The following is a 21,507-nucleotide window of genomic DNA, read 5'->3' on the forward strand; positions in this document are numbered from 1 at the left end:
AGTTTACATGTATCTCAACTGATTTCGAAATCCTGAAACAATTAATCGGAAAAGAACTACATGGTAGTTCTTCTCTCACTCTTTTACCCTCAAGGGAGCACCTACCCATATCAACTAAATTCATTTCTTAGCTACATTTAATTTTTTAAATTTTGAAAACATGATTTATGTGAATATTCATATAGATCTAAAATGTTTCATGTTTCATCTTTTATCAAAATAATTAAAATGTTTATATTATTTTTTACTTTTAAATTAATGCATCATTCTTTCCTGTAAGAAAATACAGATTTCATTATATAAAAAAATTATCATAAAGTTTTTAATTTTTTTTTCTTTTAAAGATAGAATTTCCCTTCAAATTAAGTCAGCAAAGTTTGATCTTTTTTTTTTTCCTTCAATTATACATTTGTAAATAAGGTGTTGGGTATTAATTTTTGTCGAGGCCCAAAATATGATCTGATTGGGACATAAATGGATCAACACCAGTATGGGCCATTAGCACAACATCCTCTTTTTCTATTTATTTATTTTAATTAATTAATTATTAACTTCATCAGCTGGGCGAATCGAGTGTGAGATCTTTGCCCAAACAATATTTTTCTTTTCAATCTAGATCTTGAAACATAAAATTTCCCTTGAAATTAAGTCACCAAACTTTGAATTTTTTTTTTTATTTAATTATACATTTGTAAATAAAGTGTTATGCTTTAATTTTTGTCGAGGCCCAACATATGGTCTGATTCGGACATTAATGGATCAACACCGTTATGGGCCATTAGCCTAACATCCTCTTTTATTTGTTTATTATTATTATTTTTTAATTAATTAATTATTAACTTCCGCATCGAGTGTGAGATCTTTGCCCAAAACAAAATTCGCAGAACTCAGAGATCTCCGAGCATCAAAATCGACGGAAATGGAGTATAGAAAAATCAAAGACGAGGTATAAGTTTCCATCTTTACCCCTACCAATTCACTTGAAAATGTTCAGAATTTAACTGTAAATGTGAATGACGTTCAGGATGATGATGGAGGTGGCCGTGATGCCAATGACTTGGAGAGCTTGAGAGGCAAACCTCTTTCAGCTAGTATGTATTTTAACTTTTGAATTCTGAATTTTGATTTTTGTAAAGATAAAGTTTTCTTATTGTTTCCACTGAATTGTATTTTCAGTTAGCAATGTGGCTTCAAGCTCTGGTGAACGGTCCAAATGGAAGCGCAAGTAAGTGAGAAATTTCATTTTCTTTTTTGTGTTCCAAATTATATTTTTTATTTTTTTATTATTATTTTTTTTAATATTGATATTCGATTGGAATAGGTCAATGGTTACACTTGCACTAACTGTTCTTACGAGTTCACAAGCGATATTGATTGTGTGGTCTAAGAGAGCTGGAAAGTATGAGTATAGTGTTACAACTGCTAATTTTTTGGTGAGGAACAAGGACTTGTGTGTTACTTTTGTTCTCAAATGTTGGTTATGACTGCTGATTGAATTTGACCCTTTGATCTGCTCTTCTGGAAATAACATTAGGTTGAAACTTTGAAATGCGCATTATCACTTGCTGCCTTGGCGAGAATTTGGAATAGTGAGGGTGTCACTGAAGATAACAGGTTTTGATTCTTTCTTTCTTCCAATCAATAGTATGATTTTTTGTTTTTCCCATTTAAGTGGTTGTCAACTCACTGTTATCTAAGCTTTGAGTAATTTCTTGTTTTAATTTTTCTTCTTTGTGGACTAGGTTGAGTACAACTTTGGATGAAGTTATTGTTTACCCGATTCCTGCCGTACTTTACCTTGTCAAGAATTTGCTCCAGGTTGGTTGTGGTGGTTATTTGGGTTTCTTAAATAGCAATAGCATGTTATCCTTGTTTCCTGAATTTGATTTTGCCTTTTTCTATATCACGTGGTAGTATTACATCTTTGCCTATGTGGATGCACCGGGTTACCAAATACTGAAGAACCTGAATATTATCAGCACTGGCGTTCTATACCGAATCATACTTAAAAAAAAGTATGTTCTCTGCAGCTTGTATACTTTGGTGATGGAAGTTATTGCTAATAACTTGTCATTAGTAAATCGAGGGAGAGATTATGAAAACATCATTTTTCTGTTCATATTCCTTTGTGTATTTCTTTATTAAGGATTTTAAGAATGCTGGGATTTTTTGGAAAAGTCATTGTATACCTAAGCTGAAGATAAACCTAAATAAAAGAGAGTTCGTGCAAGATTCTAACGAGGCATAATCTCTGACCTGTGTACAATTTTCAGGCTTAGTGAGATTCAGTGGGCAGCTTTCATTCTACTATGTTGTGGGTGCACCACAGCACAACTGAACTCTAAGTAAGATTTTAAACTCTACTTCTTTTAGATTGCTTCATTTGACTAGATTCGCCAGAATTTGTCTAACATCATTGTTTTAGTACTTTTTGTTGGCATATCAACATTAATGGTATTATTGGGGTGTCCTAACTTATTGTCAAGTATGGAATGAAGAATTTTGACTTACATATAATTATCTGAAATTTTTGAACAAAAATTCATGATCTCCTGCATTTAAATCAGTTTTATGTTGTTTTGGCAGTTCGGATCATGTCCTTCAAACACCTTTTCAAGGTTGGATGATGGCCATTGTGAGTTGCTAATGAATTTGAGACTCTTAATCCAGTGGAAGCAAGAAGTTCTAAATAGACTTTATAGCTTGTGCATGCTGTGTAACCATTGGTAATTGCTTTTTCAGGTAATGGCACTTTTAAGCGGTTTTGCTGGAGTGTATACTGAGGTGAACTTTTAAGTACTCGACATGCTCCTCATTTATTTGGAGGTGTTTCATGTTTGCAAATTTTATTAGTGTTCTTACAGTATCTTCTTGGCCAAGACATTTATATAGTAAATGATTCTTGGTGAAATCCTGATTTAGGATGTCAAAATCTCTATAAAGTGCATGTTGCATTTCTCTTTTTAATCAAATAGAATACTATATTTCAATGCTGTGTTTATTTTTGTGTTGGCAGGCTATAATTAAAAAGCGACCTTCAAGAAATATAAATGTGCAAAATTTCTGGTTGTATGTCTTTGGGATGGCCTTCAATGCTGTTGCCATAGTGATTCAAGATTTTGACGCAGTCATGAACAAGTAATTTCAACTTTTCTATCATTTACCAATTCTGCTTTTATAGTCCATCTACTTTGTATCTGTGTGTGTTTTTGAATGAGTTAATCTCTGTCTCTGTGTGGCTAGATCATCGAATATATCCATCCATGTCTGTAAATGAAAAGTCCATCTATTTCCTTTAAAAGTATTGTTCTTGTGTAATGAATTAATATTTCCTAGTTTATGTTATTGGTATCTGTAGTTTACAAGTAAAGCATTTTGTGTTCAGGGGGTTCTTTCATGGATACTCATTAATAACCGTTCTCATGATTCTTAACCATGCCCTCAGGTTTGTTACACCTCTTTTATGGCTTGATCATTTCTATTTTACATTAGATATTGCACAAATGGTTACACGTTAGTTTGAGGAGAACAAGGTGTGACTGTCAATTAATGCTACCATATATGAACTCTATTGTGGGGAAGAAACTAAGTTTGAAGATACCCAACCACAGTCACTCAATTCCTTATGCTTTATATGCTTTGTGGGTTTTAGAGAAGGCTACCTGCATCATACTGAAATCTCATTTTATTGACAGCCAGTAACAAGATCTGTGATCTATAAAGGATATGAAACATTTTTTTTTTTTTAAATATAAATTTAAAATTCTTCATAAATATTAGAAAGATATCTTAAGTTCTTCAACTCATTTCCCATATGTTTTTTTTTTTCATACAATATGCATAATATATTTTTTTTTTCATACAATATGCATAATATATACATTTTTTGTTCTCTGTGTAGTGGGATTGCTGTCTCCATGGTAATGAAATATGCAGACAATATTGTGAAGGTAAATTAGATGCTTCACTTTTTTTAATTTGGGTTTACATATTTTTGTTTGCGAATTGACAAATTGGTGTGATAATAGGTTATTCATTTTAGACATTCTGTTTTGACAAAAGCTAACACATTGGAAATAAAGATGTAATATGTCATGAGATAGCCTCTAGGAGAAAATAAGAAGAGAAGTGCGAGAAAGAACGTTAATGACAGGGAAAGTTATTTAGGTAGCAAATAAACACTCTCTTTTTGTTACCTCTCTCTTTACTAAGAAACTGCAGGTTAAATAGTACACAAGTCCCCGAGAAACCCATCATCTTATTTCTTGTGAGATCATGCCTCTCCCTATATACTGGGGCTTATGACAATCTAATGTAATTGCCGCTGGTTTCCAGTGCTTCTACGTATGTTGTGCAATAGGGGCAACTTTGCTGTTATTTCATATCAAAACGACAAAAGCAGATACAAATATAAATGCAATGCTCTTGATGATCTTCCTATTAAATATGTTTTGTCAGCATGGTCTACCAACTTCATTGGATATTATTACTAGATTATTAAGAAAAACTTCAGTCCATCTTATTGAGGGTGGTTATTGATTTGCAGCAACATTTATTTGAAGTTTTATACTTATTTAGCTTGACAATGCTGTGCAGGTGTATTCTACGTCAGTGGCAATGCTTCTCACAGCAGTTGTTTCTGTGTTCCTCTTTCGTTTTCATCTTTCCCTTGCCTTTTTTCTAGGTGCTACGTAAGTTTACTTTTCCCTCACGCTATTCGTTGCCACTATTATTGTACAATATAAAGAACATGATGACCTTGTGTCCAGCAAGCATGGCCTGTGCGTAGGTGTGCTGGCCAAGTCAAAATAGAAGTATTAACCATAAAAAAAATAGAAGTCTAGAAATTTTGTAGTTTGATCAAATTTGTTTGACATTACCTTTTTTGTTATTGACTCTGCACATGTGTCATTTCTAGGACAGGCGGGAAAACCTCATTTTGTCAATTATGAATTTCAACATGGATTGTATTATTGGGTTATTCATTTGCGGAATGTTTGTTGTGTTTCCAGTGTTGTTTCTGTGTCGGTATACTTGCACTCTGCCGGAAAGCTGCAAAGATAGTGGTAACTTCCTCTTGCTGCAGAATTATGGCATTAACAGAAAGGCTCATGTCCTGTGAATTTTTGTTCCTTTTCCTTTTCCAATTCATTATTCTCATAATCATCCACATATAAAGTTGAAAAAAAGCCAATTCATTGTCTGTAATATTTGTTACAATTAGTTCAACAACTTCCGAGTTTGATGTGGATATGTAGATAATTGTATGAGTGGGAAGATGCGATGGATTTAAGCTGTAAAATCTTGATACTTTATTTCATGAGTTTTTTATAGGAATATTTAATAATGGATATTATTAACCTTTCAAATAAAAGTAATTAACGAATGCAATTAGGATTGATAATATTTAGAGATATTTTGACTATATTTTAGGAGAGAAATAGGAATATGAATTAACAGACTTGCATGTCCTATTAGAAATAAAATACCTAATAAATATCTCCAATATAAAAAAAAATTAGATATCAATATTCAATAGTAAGGTAATAGTTTTTATTTTGATTTATTCTTTTATTACATATTGCAAAGAAAAGTAGTTTGAACTTTGAAGAAAGAATATATGGAGGAGAAGGTGAAAACAGGAATTGTGTTTTGCTTTCCTAAACCTATTATCCATGATATTTTACATAAACTTTGCGTTTGTTTCCCAATTGTGCCATTATTTTTTTATTTTTACAAGTGCTTAATTATGTGATTTTGCGTGCTCCATGTTGCACAAACACCAAAATATTATATTCCAAATGATAATTTCCACTGTACTTTCAATCAAATGACACTTAAACACTCCAAAATAATTTAGATTAAAATGGTAATAATTAATATTAAAAATTGTAAAAAAATAAAATTACTTTAAACTTCATTGATATTATTGACCCTTTAGATAAAAGTAATTAATTAAAATAAAAAAAATGCAATTAGGATTAATAATCGTTAGAGTTTTTAAAATAATTTCTTGTATGTTTGTATCTCTTTAGAAGAGAAATAGGAAATTAGGAATATGTATTAGTACTTTAGTAGAAGTACTAGTCCAATTAGGAATAAAATACCAACTTATAGTAACATAAATATCTCTATTATATAAATAAAAAAAAGATATCAAGAGTAAGATATTATTTTCATTTTCCTTACCCTATTTTTCGTTCATGATATACTCTATTCAAATATATTCTATTAAGATAAACTTAAGAATTAGGATACATGATATGTTAAACACATTGTTTTAAAAACCGGCCTGGCTTGGCCGGTCGGACTAGTTCAATCGGGACTCGGCTAGGAGAACATAAAAACTGGGGGACTATTTCACTCAGATTCACCTGGGGTTGGATCGAGGGTACTGTAGCAACTTATCTGTCCAACCGATTTTTGGAAAAAATCGGGTGAATCAAAATGTAGAAAATGGCGAATTTCGACTGGCGTTTGGCAGGCAAACATGAATCGGGGTTAGGGGTTTTTGAAGGGTGGATCACGGTGAGTCGGGAGGTGGTGTCTGATTACGTTTTAATCGTTGGAATCGTTGAAATTTGGCCAAGAAACGGCGAAACCCTAGCTTCTGATGGTTGGTGATTGGTGGGTAGAATGGTTTGGGAACTTTGGGGGTTTTATAGGGGAATAGTCAGTCAGTCTAAGGGTGGTGGTGGTTGGAGTTGTCATTGCTCAGAACAGTTAGAATCTGGCAAAGGGCAGTCGATCGACACGGTTTCCGCGGTTGGTGATCGACGAGTGATGACAGGGGATAAATTATATGGTTTTGAAGAGGAGAGGGTGGGGGTTCCAGTGGTGGTGACGAGAGTGATTTTGGGTGAGAAAGCAGTCGAAAAAAGGGGAAAGAAAGCTGACGTTGACACATGCTAACGTGCATCGGAAACAATCACCATGCTAACGTGCGTCGATAGAAAATTTTTGAAATTTTTTTATGTGACATGTTACAGTTTGACCCACCGGTCAATGTAGGACCCAACTTCTTTGTCGGGTTTAGCCCTGGGTTGGTTTTTAAAACATTGGTTAAACATACATGATTGTTACATAGTTTATAACGAATAGCTTGTATTAACTATGATATTTTTTAATTACATATTGCAAATAAAAGTAGTATGGTAATGAGCTGAGTATCACCCTAAACGAGCCTGACTCAGTTAAGCATTAAACGAAGTTGAGCTGAGTCACAAGTCAGTAGAGTCAGGAAAATTCGACTTGTGACTTGACTCGTTTATAATCGAGTTGGCTTGTGATTCGACTCAAAAATCTCAATTATGAATCGATTAACTCGAACTCGAACTAGCTCGATTATGGCTTGATTAAAACTCGTTTGGCCATTTTTTATATAACTCTCAGATCTTGTTTTATACAAATCAGATCCAATTTTTAGTAAATTTGCATCCAAATCAACATAAATCACATCCAAATTAACATAAATCACATCTAACTCAACAAAAATCACATCCAAATCAACACATCAACAATGTATTACACAAAAAAATATAAAATCCTAAAACTTTAATTGGGGCTTGGGTTAATTTGCAACATTTTAAAACTTTTACATGTCAAATTACAATTCAAACCTAAAACTTTTATTTTTTGTAGAAAAAACCCTAAATGAGTCACTATTGACTCGCGAGCTGAATCGAGCCGAGCCGGAGTAGACTCAAACTCGGCTTGGTACCTAATTCGAGTCTTATTCAAGCTAAGTTCGAGTATTTAACGAGCCGAGCAGAGTTGACTCACAAGCGGCTTGGCTCGGTTCACACCCCTAGTATGGTACACCATTGATAATCAGAAGTTAAGGCACGTCGACATCAGATATTGATTTTTGGCAATAGCAGTTTCTATCCTACATTAACCAAAGGAGAGACGACATAATGAAGTTCAATTGGCATGTTAAATTTTGTATTCATAGGAAAATTTGATTTGATGCCAACTATGCTGTTATAATTTAAGTTTTTTATTTTATTTTTATAACTAAGAGTGTTTGGGTCAACTTATGCACACCTCAATTAATCACCTAGAATTTTGGAATTACCGACCTGGTAAGAGCTCTAATGGTTACCTCTACTAACAACTAATGAGAGACTTGAACTCAGAACCTTTTGAGTAATGAACCGAAGAGCCCCTATCGAACCATTCGAGCATTTATAGATAGTTGCTATTATAATTTAAGTTATCAACTTACCTTTACAGATGCAGTTATCCATTTTTTTTTCAATAATTTTGGTTGCAATTTAATTTTAATAGTTTATGGATTGATACTAGTGATGACAATGGGCCGGGCTGGGACCGGGTTCCCCTTGGCCCAGGCCCAAGCCCGCTCTCATGGCAAAGGCTCAAGCCTGTCACGGGTATGATAGGTAAAGCCCAAGCCCGACCCAAAGGGTTTTTTGTAACCTCAGGCTTGGCCCAAACCCGCCCATTTTTATAATATGAATTTTTAAATATTAATAAATTTCAATTATTTTTTTATATTTTTAATTCTAAACATAGTTTTTATATATTTATTTGTTTTTGAATATTCATCAAATGGGATGAGGTTAGGGTTTGGGAAAAATGGGTATATATATATGTAGAATAATCTCTTGTAATTAAATATATAGTATAAAGATAATTTAGTAAAATTAATACTAAAATAGTTAGGCCGGGCCAGAAGACATACCCAGGCTTGGCCCGTACCGGAGGTCGGGCCTTAAAATCATGTCCGGGCCTGGCCTAACTATTTAGCGCTCACCCTTTCATTATTGATTAGATATAACATGTCCGGGCCTTAAAATCATGTCCGGGCCTGGCCCAAGCCCAAGCCTAAGCCTGCGAACACCGAGAAAAGTCTGACCTTTTTGGGCCGGGCCGGGTATCCGAAAATATCGGGCCCATTGCCATCTCTAATTGATATGATAAGCAAATCAAGAATACAAACCTTCTGTATTAATACTTTTGACATTGATAATTACACAAATCGGAAGAGAAAGGAAAGAAAGCACTAGATTTGATGTGCATAAATTTAGATTTTTTTCTAATCAATTTCAAATATTTTTTTATAATTATTATGTAAAAAGATGAGTAATCTATATAACACATTTTAAGTTTAATTTATTTTAAAATTATCATCTTAATAATATAACCTTAAAACAATTAGATATAACATTGACAAAATTGATATATTTGAAAATAATTTGTATGTTTAAAAAAGTTTATAAGTGAAAAAAATAATTATAATAAATTGAAATAATAATAATATTCTAATAGCAAAATAAATTAAAAAAAATATCATGTCTATCCAAAGTCTACCACGTAGGAATGCATGATAATTACTAACCCTTTAAATATAAGTAATAACTAAAGAAAACAAATGCAATTAGGGTTAAACAAATTGCAGTGGACAGCAGACAAAAAAGTAGTGTAGTAAGAAGGAAAGAACATAGGGAGAAGAAGGCGAAAACAAGCAGCACTATCTTCAACTTATTGTCCATGATTTTTTATCCCTTCAGTCAGGTATTCTCTGCATATCCTTCAATGAGAATCCCATAGATACATGTCTAGAGAACGAGTTGTATTTAGAAAAAACGTATGTAAGGATAATAATAATAATATCGAAAACATACATATAAGATGTCACGCAGGATCCAAACTTATTATTTCAAAAACTTTAAGAATTTATCCGAAAATTACACAATCAAAACATATTTATAGGGTGGACGCTTCCAAAGGTGTTTCACAAACATTTATCATTTACATTATTTACATCAAGATGACAATAAATCATCTCCCCTCACATGTAGCCCCGCTGTCTCTAGCATCTTTCGCTTCTGGTCTACTTGCAAAGCAATCAATAATGAAAGGGTGAGCGCTAATCGCTCAGTAAGGAATGATCCATTTCATTCTAAATGTGCTATTTGACCTTCATTTAAACATATTTGTTAACACATCACTTATCTTTTACATCTAGGTATACTTCCACACCCCAACGCCCCCCCTTTTTCTTTCTAATTCATATGTTTTTCATCATTTTATCCCATGGCTATATAAACATCAATGCATACACATACAAATAAGTATATAAACATAGTACACACACATTACATGTCATGATATAACATCTAAATATCATCTAACATGAGTACGTATAAATCATCTCATGATGTAAATAATATCATAACTCATGTAATGCAACTAAATGCATATGAAGCATTTAACGTGTAGCCGATCGGACTTTTCTTAGTGTCTTAAGCACTTCATATCATCTAGCCTCAAATTTATCTAGAGCTCATATCATTGGGAGGTGTGCTTATGCATTATTTAGCATCTAAAGCATATATTCATCTTTCCTCAACTGGTATACGAGGATATGCTTACACATTTTCCATCATGTCTATATGCAGCTCTAACATCTTATGGCATGTAAATACATATTTTAGTGAGCTTAACACTTTTAATTCATCTATGGATTATCAATCCATTTACATTACCTCTTGCTCACATTCATCATCTTAAAACATGTATTACATTGCATCTTCATGCCATTTCATAACATTAATCATGCATTGTTATCATGACCATGTATATCTTTCAAAGATCATCTAACTAATGGGTAAACATTAGTACATGGCTTAATTACGTCAATATATAATCAATTCATAATCATAAGAATTAATTATGTTAAATCTTAAACTTTAATAACTAGAAGCTTATATTTCAGGCCATTTTCCATCCTTTTAATAAACGAATTGGCTCTTGGCCTAAACATAACAGTTGTAGGGCTATGTCTTAAATTTATATTACTTCAAGAATCATCTCATTTCGATTTTTATAACTCAAGTTATGGTCGAAATATTGAAGCATGTTTAACATAACCCCTAAGCTTACCAAATCCGAATTTACATATTAAACTATGCCACATCAATTCATATTGACAATTAACTAATAGGTCAACTTATGGATCAAATATACCTCTCCTTAATAGTCTTTAACATCTTAAAGGAAGTGTAAAATCTCATTCCCATAATCATCCATTATTGTTATAACATTGTAAGCTAAGCAAACAAAACATTAACACTTCTAATAGCAACCATCCAACACTATGTGGCCTCCAATACTACAAGTTTTTGCCACAATCAACATCCATATTTCATTTTCTTCAATCAAACATAACAACTCATAAAACATAAATAGCAATAACTTCATGTACAATGATTTCAAGGCAATAAATAAAATAAATGAGTTCTGTGAATCAAAATGTCAGATGACAAGAACCAAGGATCTGTTTGAAAATTAACCTAAGTTCAGTTTGAATGGGTATGTGAATCAAAATGTCAGATGACAAAGAACCAAGGGTCTGCTTGATATTCTACCAAAGTGATGTCGTTTTAAGTGTCACTTAAATGTGTAAGAATTTGCTCCAGCTCACTATCTCTTACTTTACTAAAATTGTAGCAGCTCTGTATCTTTCTCTTTTAAGGGTTTCAAACACTTTGTAATTCATTCATTCAATCAGTAAAGTTGAAAAGCTTACTCTTTAGATTTACGTTTTTCTTTCAACAAGTTCTCTCGAATTTGCAAAGTTTACTTGTTATCAGAGCCAACGACTAACGTCAATGGCAAAGATTTCAGATACAAATCACTCCGACACCAACTCTGAAAGAATGACTCACTCCTCCAGTTCTGTTTGCTCAACCTTTTCAACGAATCTTCAAGTTGTCACTCCAAAATTAACTAGAGACAACTATAAAGATAACTACAGCTTCTGGAAGTCGCAAATCCTTTCAGCGGTGGGAGCTCACGAACTTGAAGATCATTTGACAGGTCTGATTCCCTGTCCTGCACCTTTAATTGCATTAGATCATGAAGAATCGAGTGAATTAGGTGAAATTAGTCAAAGGAGAAAGTTAATCCTAATTACATTTCTTGGAAACGAACTGATAAGTTCTTAGTAACCTGGTTGTCAACGTCTATTTCTGAGTGTATGTTTGGAGTTATCTCAAAGTGTCAATCGTCTACTGCAATTTGGTTGACTCTTGAAAGTGAATTTCTAAATGATTCTAAATCCAGAGCTCTTCACTTAAAAACATTACTTCAAAATACTCAGAAAGGAAATCTGAGTATCAGTGATTATGTTAAAAGAATGAAGGGAATAGCCGAGAGTCTGTCTGCTAGTGGCCAAGTCATTTCTGATGAAGACTTATTAGGATTTATTTTGGATGGCCTTGGTCCTGAGTTTGATGTTGTAATTTCAATCTCACATCACGGATAGAGTCTAAGTTTGATTCAGTCACTTTGGAAGAAGCACAATACCTGTTGCAGAAGTATGAAATGAGGATTGAGAGACTCAATTCAGCTGATTTCTTGAATAATTCAGTTAATAGCTCTGTAAATGTAGCTGTAATTAGCACTCCAGGATCCTGCTCTGTTCAGAGAAATGCTCTACAGACATCACTATCCCCATCATCTATTCCTCTACATCAACTCACACTAAACTTAAACACTTTTCCCTCCAATACTCAACCTGTCTCAAATGTTCCCAACTATCCCATGCATCCTCAGTATCCCTCACACATTGGAATTCACTCTCCCAGTATCTCTCCATTACATAATCAATTCCATGCCTCAGCAAATATTGGGCAGTATGGAGTGCCTTATCAACATTTCAGACCATCTGGTTTCTCTTCTTTTGGACGATGGAGAGGAAGAGGAAATCTAAAAGGAAAACCTATTTGCCAGGTGTGCAATAAGATTGGACACACTGTAGTGCAGTGTTACCACATATATAATTCTCACTATAATGGTTCCCCTCCACCTTTTGGTAGTCAAGTTCATGGAGGTTATCCAGGTGGCACTGGTCTTCCTTTAGTTAATCAACACATCAATACCTCCACCTCCACCTATCCACCTAACTCTTCATTTGGTGGACATCAAAAGTATGAAACTAGTGGTAATGGTTATCAACAACAACAGCAATCAGTACCAAACTTTAACCATACACCCTCAGCTTTCACTATCCCTAGTCAACAAAAACCTGCCTCAATTCCCAGTCAAGCTTATTTTGCTGCTCCTCATCCTCTACCAAGTTTAAACCCTGGTTTTTCTTTAACCTCCATTCAAGATCCAGCCTGGTATATGGATTCCGGTGTGACTGATCATTTCATCGCTGACCTGAACCAATTGAGTGTGAGCAGAAACTATGATGGAACTGAATAGCTTCAGGTCGGCAGTGGTGAGTTTCTAAATATCTCTCATGTTGGTTTTTCCCTTTTGCCTAGTACATTGCAATCTAAGTCTTTATATCTGAAAAATGTTTTATGTGTTCCTCGTATAACTAAAAATTTGCTTAGTATCTCTAAATTTATTAAGGATAATAATGTTGTTGAATTTTCTGCTCATTGCTGTGTGGTTAAAGACAAGGTTACCAATCAAGTGCTACTGTAGGGAGATCTTAAGGTTGGATTGTATTAGTTGAACCTGTCCCCTGTCTCTGTTTCCCCTCCACAAATTCCTTTAGTTAATGTCTCTTTAGCTTGTCCTAAGTCTCCTGCTCAGTTGTGTTCTAATAATTCCATAAAGTCCACCCATTCCTTAAACAATTTTGATCATTTTAGGACTCTTAATGGAACTCAGAATAACATTGCAAGTGGTGATTGTAATTGTAATACAGTCCTAACAAGTTCTGTTCAGTCCAAATCTATGTCATGTACTGAAAATGTTGCTAAGTCAAGTAGTGTTGAACCTATTAGCAATACTTGTAACTCTTCTTTCATCAATAAAGTTGAAGATTTATCTGTTACTTTTACTACTTTAAATTCTGCTAAAATTCTGGTTTAAATTCTGATTTTGCACATCCTATTACTAATTCTGATCATGTGCATTCCAGTGATAGTTCTGCTCATTTGTCTGCTAATATCTTTCCTACTGCACTTAATCCTGATCACATGTATTCTAATTCTGATTATATGCATATTATGGATTCTAATTCTGGTCATATGCACCCTAATATTAATTCTGCTAATTTATCTACTGATAATTTTCCTATTGTATTACATTATGCTTATATGAATTCTAATCCTGATCATTTACGTGGTAATAATTTGCATGATATTTTGAATGATCATATGTCATAACCTACAGTCCTTGTGTCTTAAACTAGTAAAACCATTGATAATATTGATTTAGATTTGCACAAAAGGTTAGGACATCCTCACAATGAAGTGTTCAACAAAATTATGGCTCATATACCTAAGGTGTCATCCTCGTTAACCAAAACTGGTTCCTCTTCACTTCCTTTTTGTGATGCCTGTTACCTAGGAAAAATGCATTGGAATAACTTTCCTATGTCTCAGTCTAGGGCTGCTTCACCCTTAGAACGACCAGCTTCTGTTGTGTCATTTGAAGGGTTTAGATACTATGTTCAGTTTATTGATGACTTCAGCAGATTCACCTGGCTCTTTCCTTTAAGAACTAAAAGTGAAGTTAGGTCAGTTTTCATTATTTAGCTGAACGACAATTTAAAGCAAAACTTAAGTGTTTACAGTCTGATCATAGAGGAGAATATAGAGGACCTATTTCTTACCTTTCTAATTCTGGAATTCAATTTAGACACTCTTGTGCCTATGTGCATCAGCAAAATGGTAGGAGTGAGAGAAAGCATAGACATGTTGTAGAAACAAGTTTGACTTAGCTTGCACATGCATCCATGTCTTTAAATTTTGGTGGAATGCCCTCTTCTGTTTTAAAGTTTGACTCACCCTATCAAGTCCTGTTTCACAATTTACCTTTTCACTCTACATTGAAAGTTTTTGGGTGCACTTGTTATCCCTACTTAAGAGACTATCATCAGCATAAGTTTAATTTTCATTCTGAAAAATACGCCTTTTTAGGATATAGCTTAGTTCATAAAGGATTCAAGTGCTTGAGTCAAAATGGAAAAATATACATTACTCCAAATGTTAAGTTTAATGAATTAGAATTTCCTTTTGGCTCCCAGTTTAATCTGTCCACTTCTGCTCCTACACCTTTAGTTGGACCTCAATCTACTAATCTTGTAGCTAATTTTCCTTTTGTGTCTATCAAACACTCGGTTTCTTCTGATACAACTCCTACTGGAGGATCTTGTCCTGCTGCAGCCCCTTGTATTAGTCCTAGTCCCTGCTCAGCAATTGGTAAGACTAATTCAATTTCAACTGATGATTCACCAAATTTGGCCTCTCCAAAAGCTGATACAGATTCTCAATCAAACACAATGCATACCACATCTAATCCTCCTCCCACTTGTCCTTTGGTAGTTGATCTCACTACGCAAGCCAATTCCATTCCATGCCAACCTGGTTTTTCTTCAGGTTGTCCTCTTATTGTTGATCTCACTGCCCAACCACATATTATACCAAACTACTCCAATTCATCTTGCTATCCTGAAGCTATTATAGGTTCATTACAGTCCTCTTCTGTGCTTAATGTTCCACAGGTTACTCAAAACATCCATCCAATGGTAACCAGAGCCAAATCCAACAATCCTCCCCCATCCAAAGCTGTTTACTTACCTCTAGCTCCTCTCCACCCATTATTCATGAACCATGTACTGTTAAAGAAGCATTGAGTTCTTCTGAGTGGCAAACAACCATGCAAAATGAGTTCACTACTTTACTTAAAAATAACACTTGGTCTATAGTCTCTCCTACTGCTGATATGAATATAGTAGGAAATAAGTGGGTCTTTAGAACCAAATATAACTCAGATGGTTCTCTCCAAAAATAGAAAGCAAGGTTGGTTACCAAGCGGTTTCAACAAACTCCCGGTCTTGACTACTTGAAACCTTTAGCCCCATGAAAAAACCTTCGACCATCAGAATTATTCTTACCTTAGCCATAACTCATGGCTATGATATTAAACAAATAGACGTTAACAATGCATTTCTGAATGGTACATTAACAGAAGATGTCTTTATGAAACAACTTGAAGGCTTTGAGCATCCAAAATTTCCTAGTTTTGTGTGCAAGTTGCCAAAGGCCTTGCATGGACTTAAACAAGCACCTAGGGCTTGGTTTGATAAGTTGAAGCAAGCTTTACTTGCTAAAGGTTTTAGCAACTCAGTATCAGATTCTAGCTTATTTGTTTCAAAGATGGGTGATCATGTGACTTATATACTCATCTATGTTGATGATATCTTGATCACTGGTGGAAATCAGGAGTTTATTCACAAGTTGATTCAAGATCTTAATGATCAGTTCTCTCTCAAACATCTTGGATCAGTTCATTACTTTCTTGGCATAGAGGCCACAAGAACCAATCAAGGGATTCATCTCAAACAAACCAAGTATATCCTTGATTTGTTAGTTAAAACCAGAATGGCAGATGCACATTCCTGTCCAACTCCTTTAGCTGTGGGGATTAAATTTTTTTTTTCTAGAGATAGTGAACCTTTTAAAGATCCAACTCTGTATAGGAGCACAATGGGGGCTTTGCAATACCTTACTCTTACAAGACCAGACATTAGCTTCATTGTCAATAAGCTAAGTCAGTATTTGCAAGCTCCTACCGAGATTCAATGGCAAACCTGCAAGAGAGTGCTTCGATATCTTAAAGGCACTCAAGATCATGGACTTCAGTTCAGACCAGCAGTGTCAATGTGTGTTGAGTGCTATGCTGATGTAGATTGGGGCAGTAACCTTGATGATAGAAGATCAACTAGTGGTTTTTGTGTATTCCTACGTCCTAATATGATTCAGTAGAGTTCCCGGAAGCAAAAAGTTGTGGCTTTGTCTTCAACAGAGGCTAAATATAGAGCATTAGCTCATACAGCAACAGAAGTAGCCTGGTTAAAGAGTATCTTCTCCGAATTGGGTATTAACTTCTCTCAAGCACCTGTTATTTGGTGTGATAACCTCAGTGCAGGAGCCTTGGCTGCCAACCTTGTTTTTCATGCTCGAACCATGCACATTGAGATTGATGCTCACTATATAAGAGACCAAGTCTTGGCTAAACAACTTTTGGTTCAATATGTACCTACAAAACTGCATATAGCAGATGTCTTGACCAAAGCACTTTCAACTACTCAATTTTAAGAGTTAAAGGAGAAACTTAATGTTATTCCTATCTCCTGCCCTAACTAGTTGCTTCTTGGATTGTATTTGTGTTACTGTAGTATCTTAAATGACTCAGTTTATGGGAATACTTCTACTGATTGCTGATTGAGCTGCATTTCTTCTAGTATCTATGCAATCTGCTGTGGGAATGCAATTTGAATTTTGTAATTTGCAGTTGGAATTTGTGTGTGATTTGTAATAGAAATCTGTGTTTTTGCTATGGGAATGCAATCTGGAGCAATCTGGATTTTCTGGAATTTATGTGTGATTTGCAGTTGAAATCTGTGTAGTTGCTGTGGGATTTTTTGGAAATTTGGATTTTCTGGAATTTGTGTGTGATTTTCAGTTGAAATCTGTGTAGTTGCTGTGGGAATGCAATCTGGATTTTTTGGAAATCTGGATTTTCTAGAATTTGTGTGTGATTTGCAGTTGAAATCTGTGTTTTTGCTGTAGGAATGCAATCTGGCTGTTGTGAGTTTTGCAGCTGGAATTTGTGAGTGATTTGCAGCTGAAATTTGTGTATTTTGCTGTGGGAATGCAATCTGGCTGTTGTAAGTTTTGTAGCTGGAATTTGTGAGTGATTTGCAGCTGATATTTATGAAATCTGTGTAGTTGTTGTGGGAATGCAATTTGGATTTTCTAGAAATCTGGATTTTCTGGAATTTGTGTGTGATTTGCAGTTGAAATTTGTGTTTTTGCTGTGGGAATGCAATCTGGCTGTTGTGAGTTTTGCAGTTGGAAATATTTGTGAGTAATTTGTAGCTGATATTTGTGAATTTTGCTGTGGGAATGCAATCTGGATTCTGTGTTTTGTAGCTGGAATCTCTGTGTTTTGCAGCTGGAATTTATTGAATGGAGACTGATGGAGTCTGTGTGTTGTGCTGCAATATTGAATGAAGACTGATAAGGTTTGTGTATTTTGCTGCATATATGAAGATTGTTTTGCTGCATATACGAAGATTTAATGAAGATTGATGAAGTCTGTGTGTTTTGCTGCATATACATGTTGTATACATGTTGCTTCAATTGAGCACTATGAAGTTGGTTTAGTTTGAGTGGGCATGTGAATCAAAATGTCAGATGACAAGAACCAAGGATCTGTTTGAAAATTAACTCAAGTTCAGTTTGAGTGGGCATGTGAATCAAAATGTCAGATGACAAGAACCAAGGATCTGTTTGAAAATTAACCCAAGTTCAGTTTGAGTGGGCATGTGAATCAAAATGTCAGATGACAAGAACCAAGGATCTGTTTGAAAATTAACTCAAGTTCAGTTTGAGTGGGCATGTGAATCAAAATGTCAGATGACAAAGAACCAAGGGTCTGCTTGATATTCTACCAAAGTGATGTCGTTTTAAGTGTCACTTAAATGTGTAAGAATTTGCTCTAGCTTACTATCTCTTACTTTACTAAAATTGTAGCAGCTCTGTATCTTTCTCTTTTAAGGGTTTCAAACACTTTGTAATTCATTCATTCAATCAGTAAAGTTGAAAAGCTTACTCTTTAGATTTCTGTTTTTCTTTCAACAAGTTCTCTCGAATTTCCAAAGTTTACTAGTTCAACTACATTTGCCATCAACTAATTCTATGCCTTAAAGTCTTAATTTAAGATTTCATTAAAATCTATAAACCCTAGCATAATCCCTAAAGTCATGGGAGGTTCTTCCTTACCTTTTTAAAGAATTCCTCCAACAAATCCTTTGCCTTTGTCTTCTTTTACCTTAATCCTACATATATAACATTATACCTCAACATCTACTTCAAATCTTCAAATAACATCAAAACTAGGGTTTTAATCATTACCTTAAACCTTTCAACTTGAAGATCCAAGGCTCTTATCTTGTTCTCCTTGAAAAATTATGCAAAACTCCTTTAAAACTTAGAGAAAGAAAGCTTGTTTCATAGAAGATTTGAGAGAAAATAGAAGAAATGCTCTCTCCCTTGGCTTGACGAATTTCCTCTCATTTATAGGAAAATATTTCATTAATTTTTCAAAATTATCTATTGGCCCAATTATTTTAATTGTATAACTCAAAAGTCCTTAATTCTTCATATAACGGTATTTTGGTCATTTTGCACTAAACATAATTATTACTTCATTAATACCATTAAATGCAATTAAGTCTACTCATCTTTGACCTTTTCAATACTTATCCATATGCAAAATGACTATTTTGCCCCTAATATCTTTCTATGGATAATTAATTCATATCATTCCAAATGAATTGACTATTTTGTCCTTAGTTAGATTTTATGCTTTTTAACATGAAATTAACATCTAAAAGACTAATTTCAGTTAGGAACATACCTTTATAGAGACTTGCTACAAAAAGTCTTGTGAGATTCAATAGTGAATGCAAGCTTTGGCACACCATGATTTCTGACTCCACATTCGAAGAGACTAACCTTCAGCAACAGATGTCAAAAATCAGGATTATTGCCCAGCAAAATGGAGGTCATAAATTCTTGCATTCTTTGGAAGAAACCGAAGACGGTGCAGTGAGAGCTAGAAAATTAGCTTCTTTACCCTTACGAGATACTGTAATACATTAATACTGTATAAGTATAGTTCTACAACCCTAGGTTTTTATGATACCATCACCCAACGCCGCAGGCTGTTGCCTTCGATAAACTACCATACACTAACACTTGGTCCATTAGTCTACGATGCATCAAACCAAATTTATAAGGTGGTGGTTTTTCGACATGAGTTTTATATTAACAGTAATAAATTATCACTCGTTTCTTGCTTATATTCCTTTGATTATGAAAGGTGGTCAGAGGCTGAAGATGGAGAGTGAAGGCTGCTGAAACCCCCAAGGTTTCAGACTAATTTATTATCTTGTATTGCCATGAAAGGGATATTGTATTGGATAGCTTTAATGAATGCCGATTATTATTATGATACAGATTTATTATATAACCTTTGGAAATTGCCTCAGAAAAGTTCTTGGGAATTATACTGCTTCCATGCCGACCACGCCGAACGCCTTATTATGAATTGTTGGAGATGAAAGGATCACTTTGTCTCGTGAATCCAGGCTCTGATACCGATGGTACTGAGTTAGACATATGGGTTCTTAAAGATTCGGTTCAAAGCATTTGGATTAAGCAACATACAATCTCTCTTTTGGCCATGGTTGATAGACCGACTTCTTTGGAAAGTTTCTACTGGGATCCGTTTACTCCATGCCTGGTTTTGGAGAGTTGCAGCAACAGATCTACATACATCCTCTTCAATTCCTTATCTGAGTTATACTGGCACACCATTGATAATCAGAAGGTAAAGAAGATCGACTTCGGATATAGTTCTGTCATAGTAGCGGCTTCTGTAGGAGACGAGTTAGGGTAATAAATATGTAGATAAGTTCAATTGAGATGTCAACTTTTTATTTACACGAATATACCTATGATGTAGGAAAAATATTAATAAATTATTGTTTGATTTTGTTTCCCTCCCTTTATTTGACTTATTTATTTAAGGTTTTATATTAGGAATTTAACTAATTTTATATTGTCATTTGATTTGCTTATTTATTTAGGGTTTTATATTAGGAATTTAAGTAATTTTCTATTTTAATTTGGAGTTCAGTTTATTTGGGAAGTTTTAATTTAGGTAAGGCTTTATTTTCTTATTTAAGTTGTATTCGATTTTGTCTATTACCATTAGGAATAGTTTAGTATAAATTGGTTTGTTGTGCTACAAACAAAATAATGACTATTCAATAAAATTTCTCGACGGTTTGCGAACTGTTTTGTTGTGGATTCGAGATCCTTTTGTAGATTCAAGACTCATTGTTTGTGGATTTGAGATCTTTTTGTAGATTTGAGATTTATTATTTGTGGATTCGAGTTGCCACACTAGAGCGTATCTAATGCCTATCCAATTTCCGTTGTGTCAACCTATTGATGCCAACTACTTGTTAGGCCAGTTGTTATTTGAGTTATCGACTTATATTTATTGATGCACTTAGCCATTGACCCAAAAGAAGAAAAAATTTCCCTTTAATTTTTGTTGAAATTTTATGAGAAATTATATAAAATGACATTAGTTTGAGTAGGGAATTGAAAGGTAGCACTTTTTGAAAACCTTCTCAAGAAACAGAACAATTCCACTTACACAAATTTGAAGGACGAAAATGCCCTCACATATTAGTAAACCTAAACAATCACTCATCTTCTTCAAACCCATCCTAACCATTAATTCCCTCCATTGAAAACTTTGAAAACCCAGCCGATTTTTTTATTCGATTTGGTCACGGATTTCATCTTAGTAACGTGTGTGAGGAGCTTCACTGTACAATGTTATCATCTTAGTAACGTGTAATCTTATATCATCTCATTAATATGATATATAAAAGAATAAGCACTGTAATATACAACCCTCAACAATTTAATA

At 34.2% G+C, this 21,507-nt stretch overlaps 1 protein-coding gene across 1 annotated transcript; it reads left to right on the plus strand.

Annotated features, from left to right (window-relative positions):
* Positions 1 to 820: 820 nt before the first annotated feature.
* Positions 821 to 5,344, plus strand: LOC116117026 (CMP-sialic acid transporter 4-like). The gene is made up of 15 exons (XM_031403061.1): positions 821 to 946; positions 1,025 to 1,091; positions 1,177 to 1,225; positions 1,322 to 1,433; positions 1,535 to 1,614; positions 1,743 to 1,818; positions 1,915 to 2,015; positions 2,274 to 2,345; positions 2,587 to 2,635; positions 2,743 to 2,784; positions 3,017 to 3,138; positions 3,386 to 3,445; positions 3,902 to 3,950; positions 4,597 to 4,691; positions 5,013 to 5,344. The coding sequence occupies exons 1-15, from the start codon at positions 920 to 922 to the stop codon at positions 5,062 to 5,064; spliced, it is 1,053 nt and encodes a 350-aa protein (XP_031258921.1). The 5' UTR covers positions 821 to 919; the 3' UTR covers positions 5,065 to 5,344.
* The last annotated feature ends 16,163 nt before the right edge of the window (positions 5,345 to 21,507 follow it).

Source organism: Pistacia vera, unplaced genomic scaffold (genome assembly GCF_008641045.1).
Source record: "Pistacia vera cultivar Batoury unplaced genomic scaffold, PisVer_v2 Contig796, whole genome shotgun sequence".
Classification (NCBI taxonomy): Eukaryota; Viridiplantae; Streptophyta; class Magnoliopsida; order Sapindales; family Anacardiaceae; genus Pistacia; species Pistacia vera.

What these genes read in the sequence shown, in the direction of transcription:
- LOC116117026 (XM_031403061.1), top strand. Translation starts at nt 920, where the DNA reads ATGGAGTATAGAAAAATCAAAGACGAG. An exon ending in ATAGAAAAATCAAAGACGAG is followed by an intron (nt 947 to 1,024) that starts GTATAAGTTTCC and finishes AATGACGTTCAG; the next exon opens with GATGATGATGGAGGTGGCCG. An exon ending in TTTGACGCAGTCATGAACAA is followed by an intron (nt 3,139 to 3,385) that starts GTAATTTCAACT and finishes TTTTGTGTTCAG; the next exon opens with GGGGTTCTTTCATGGATACT.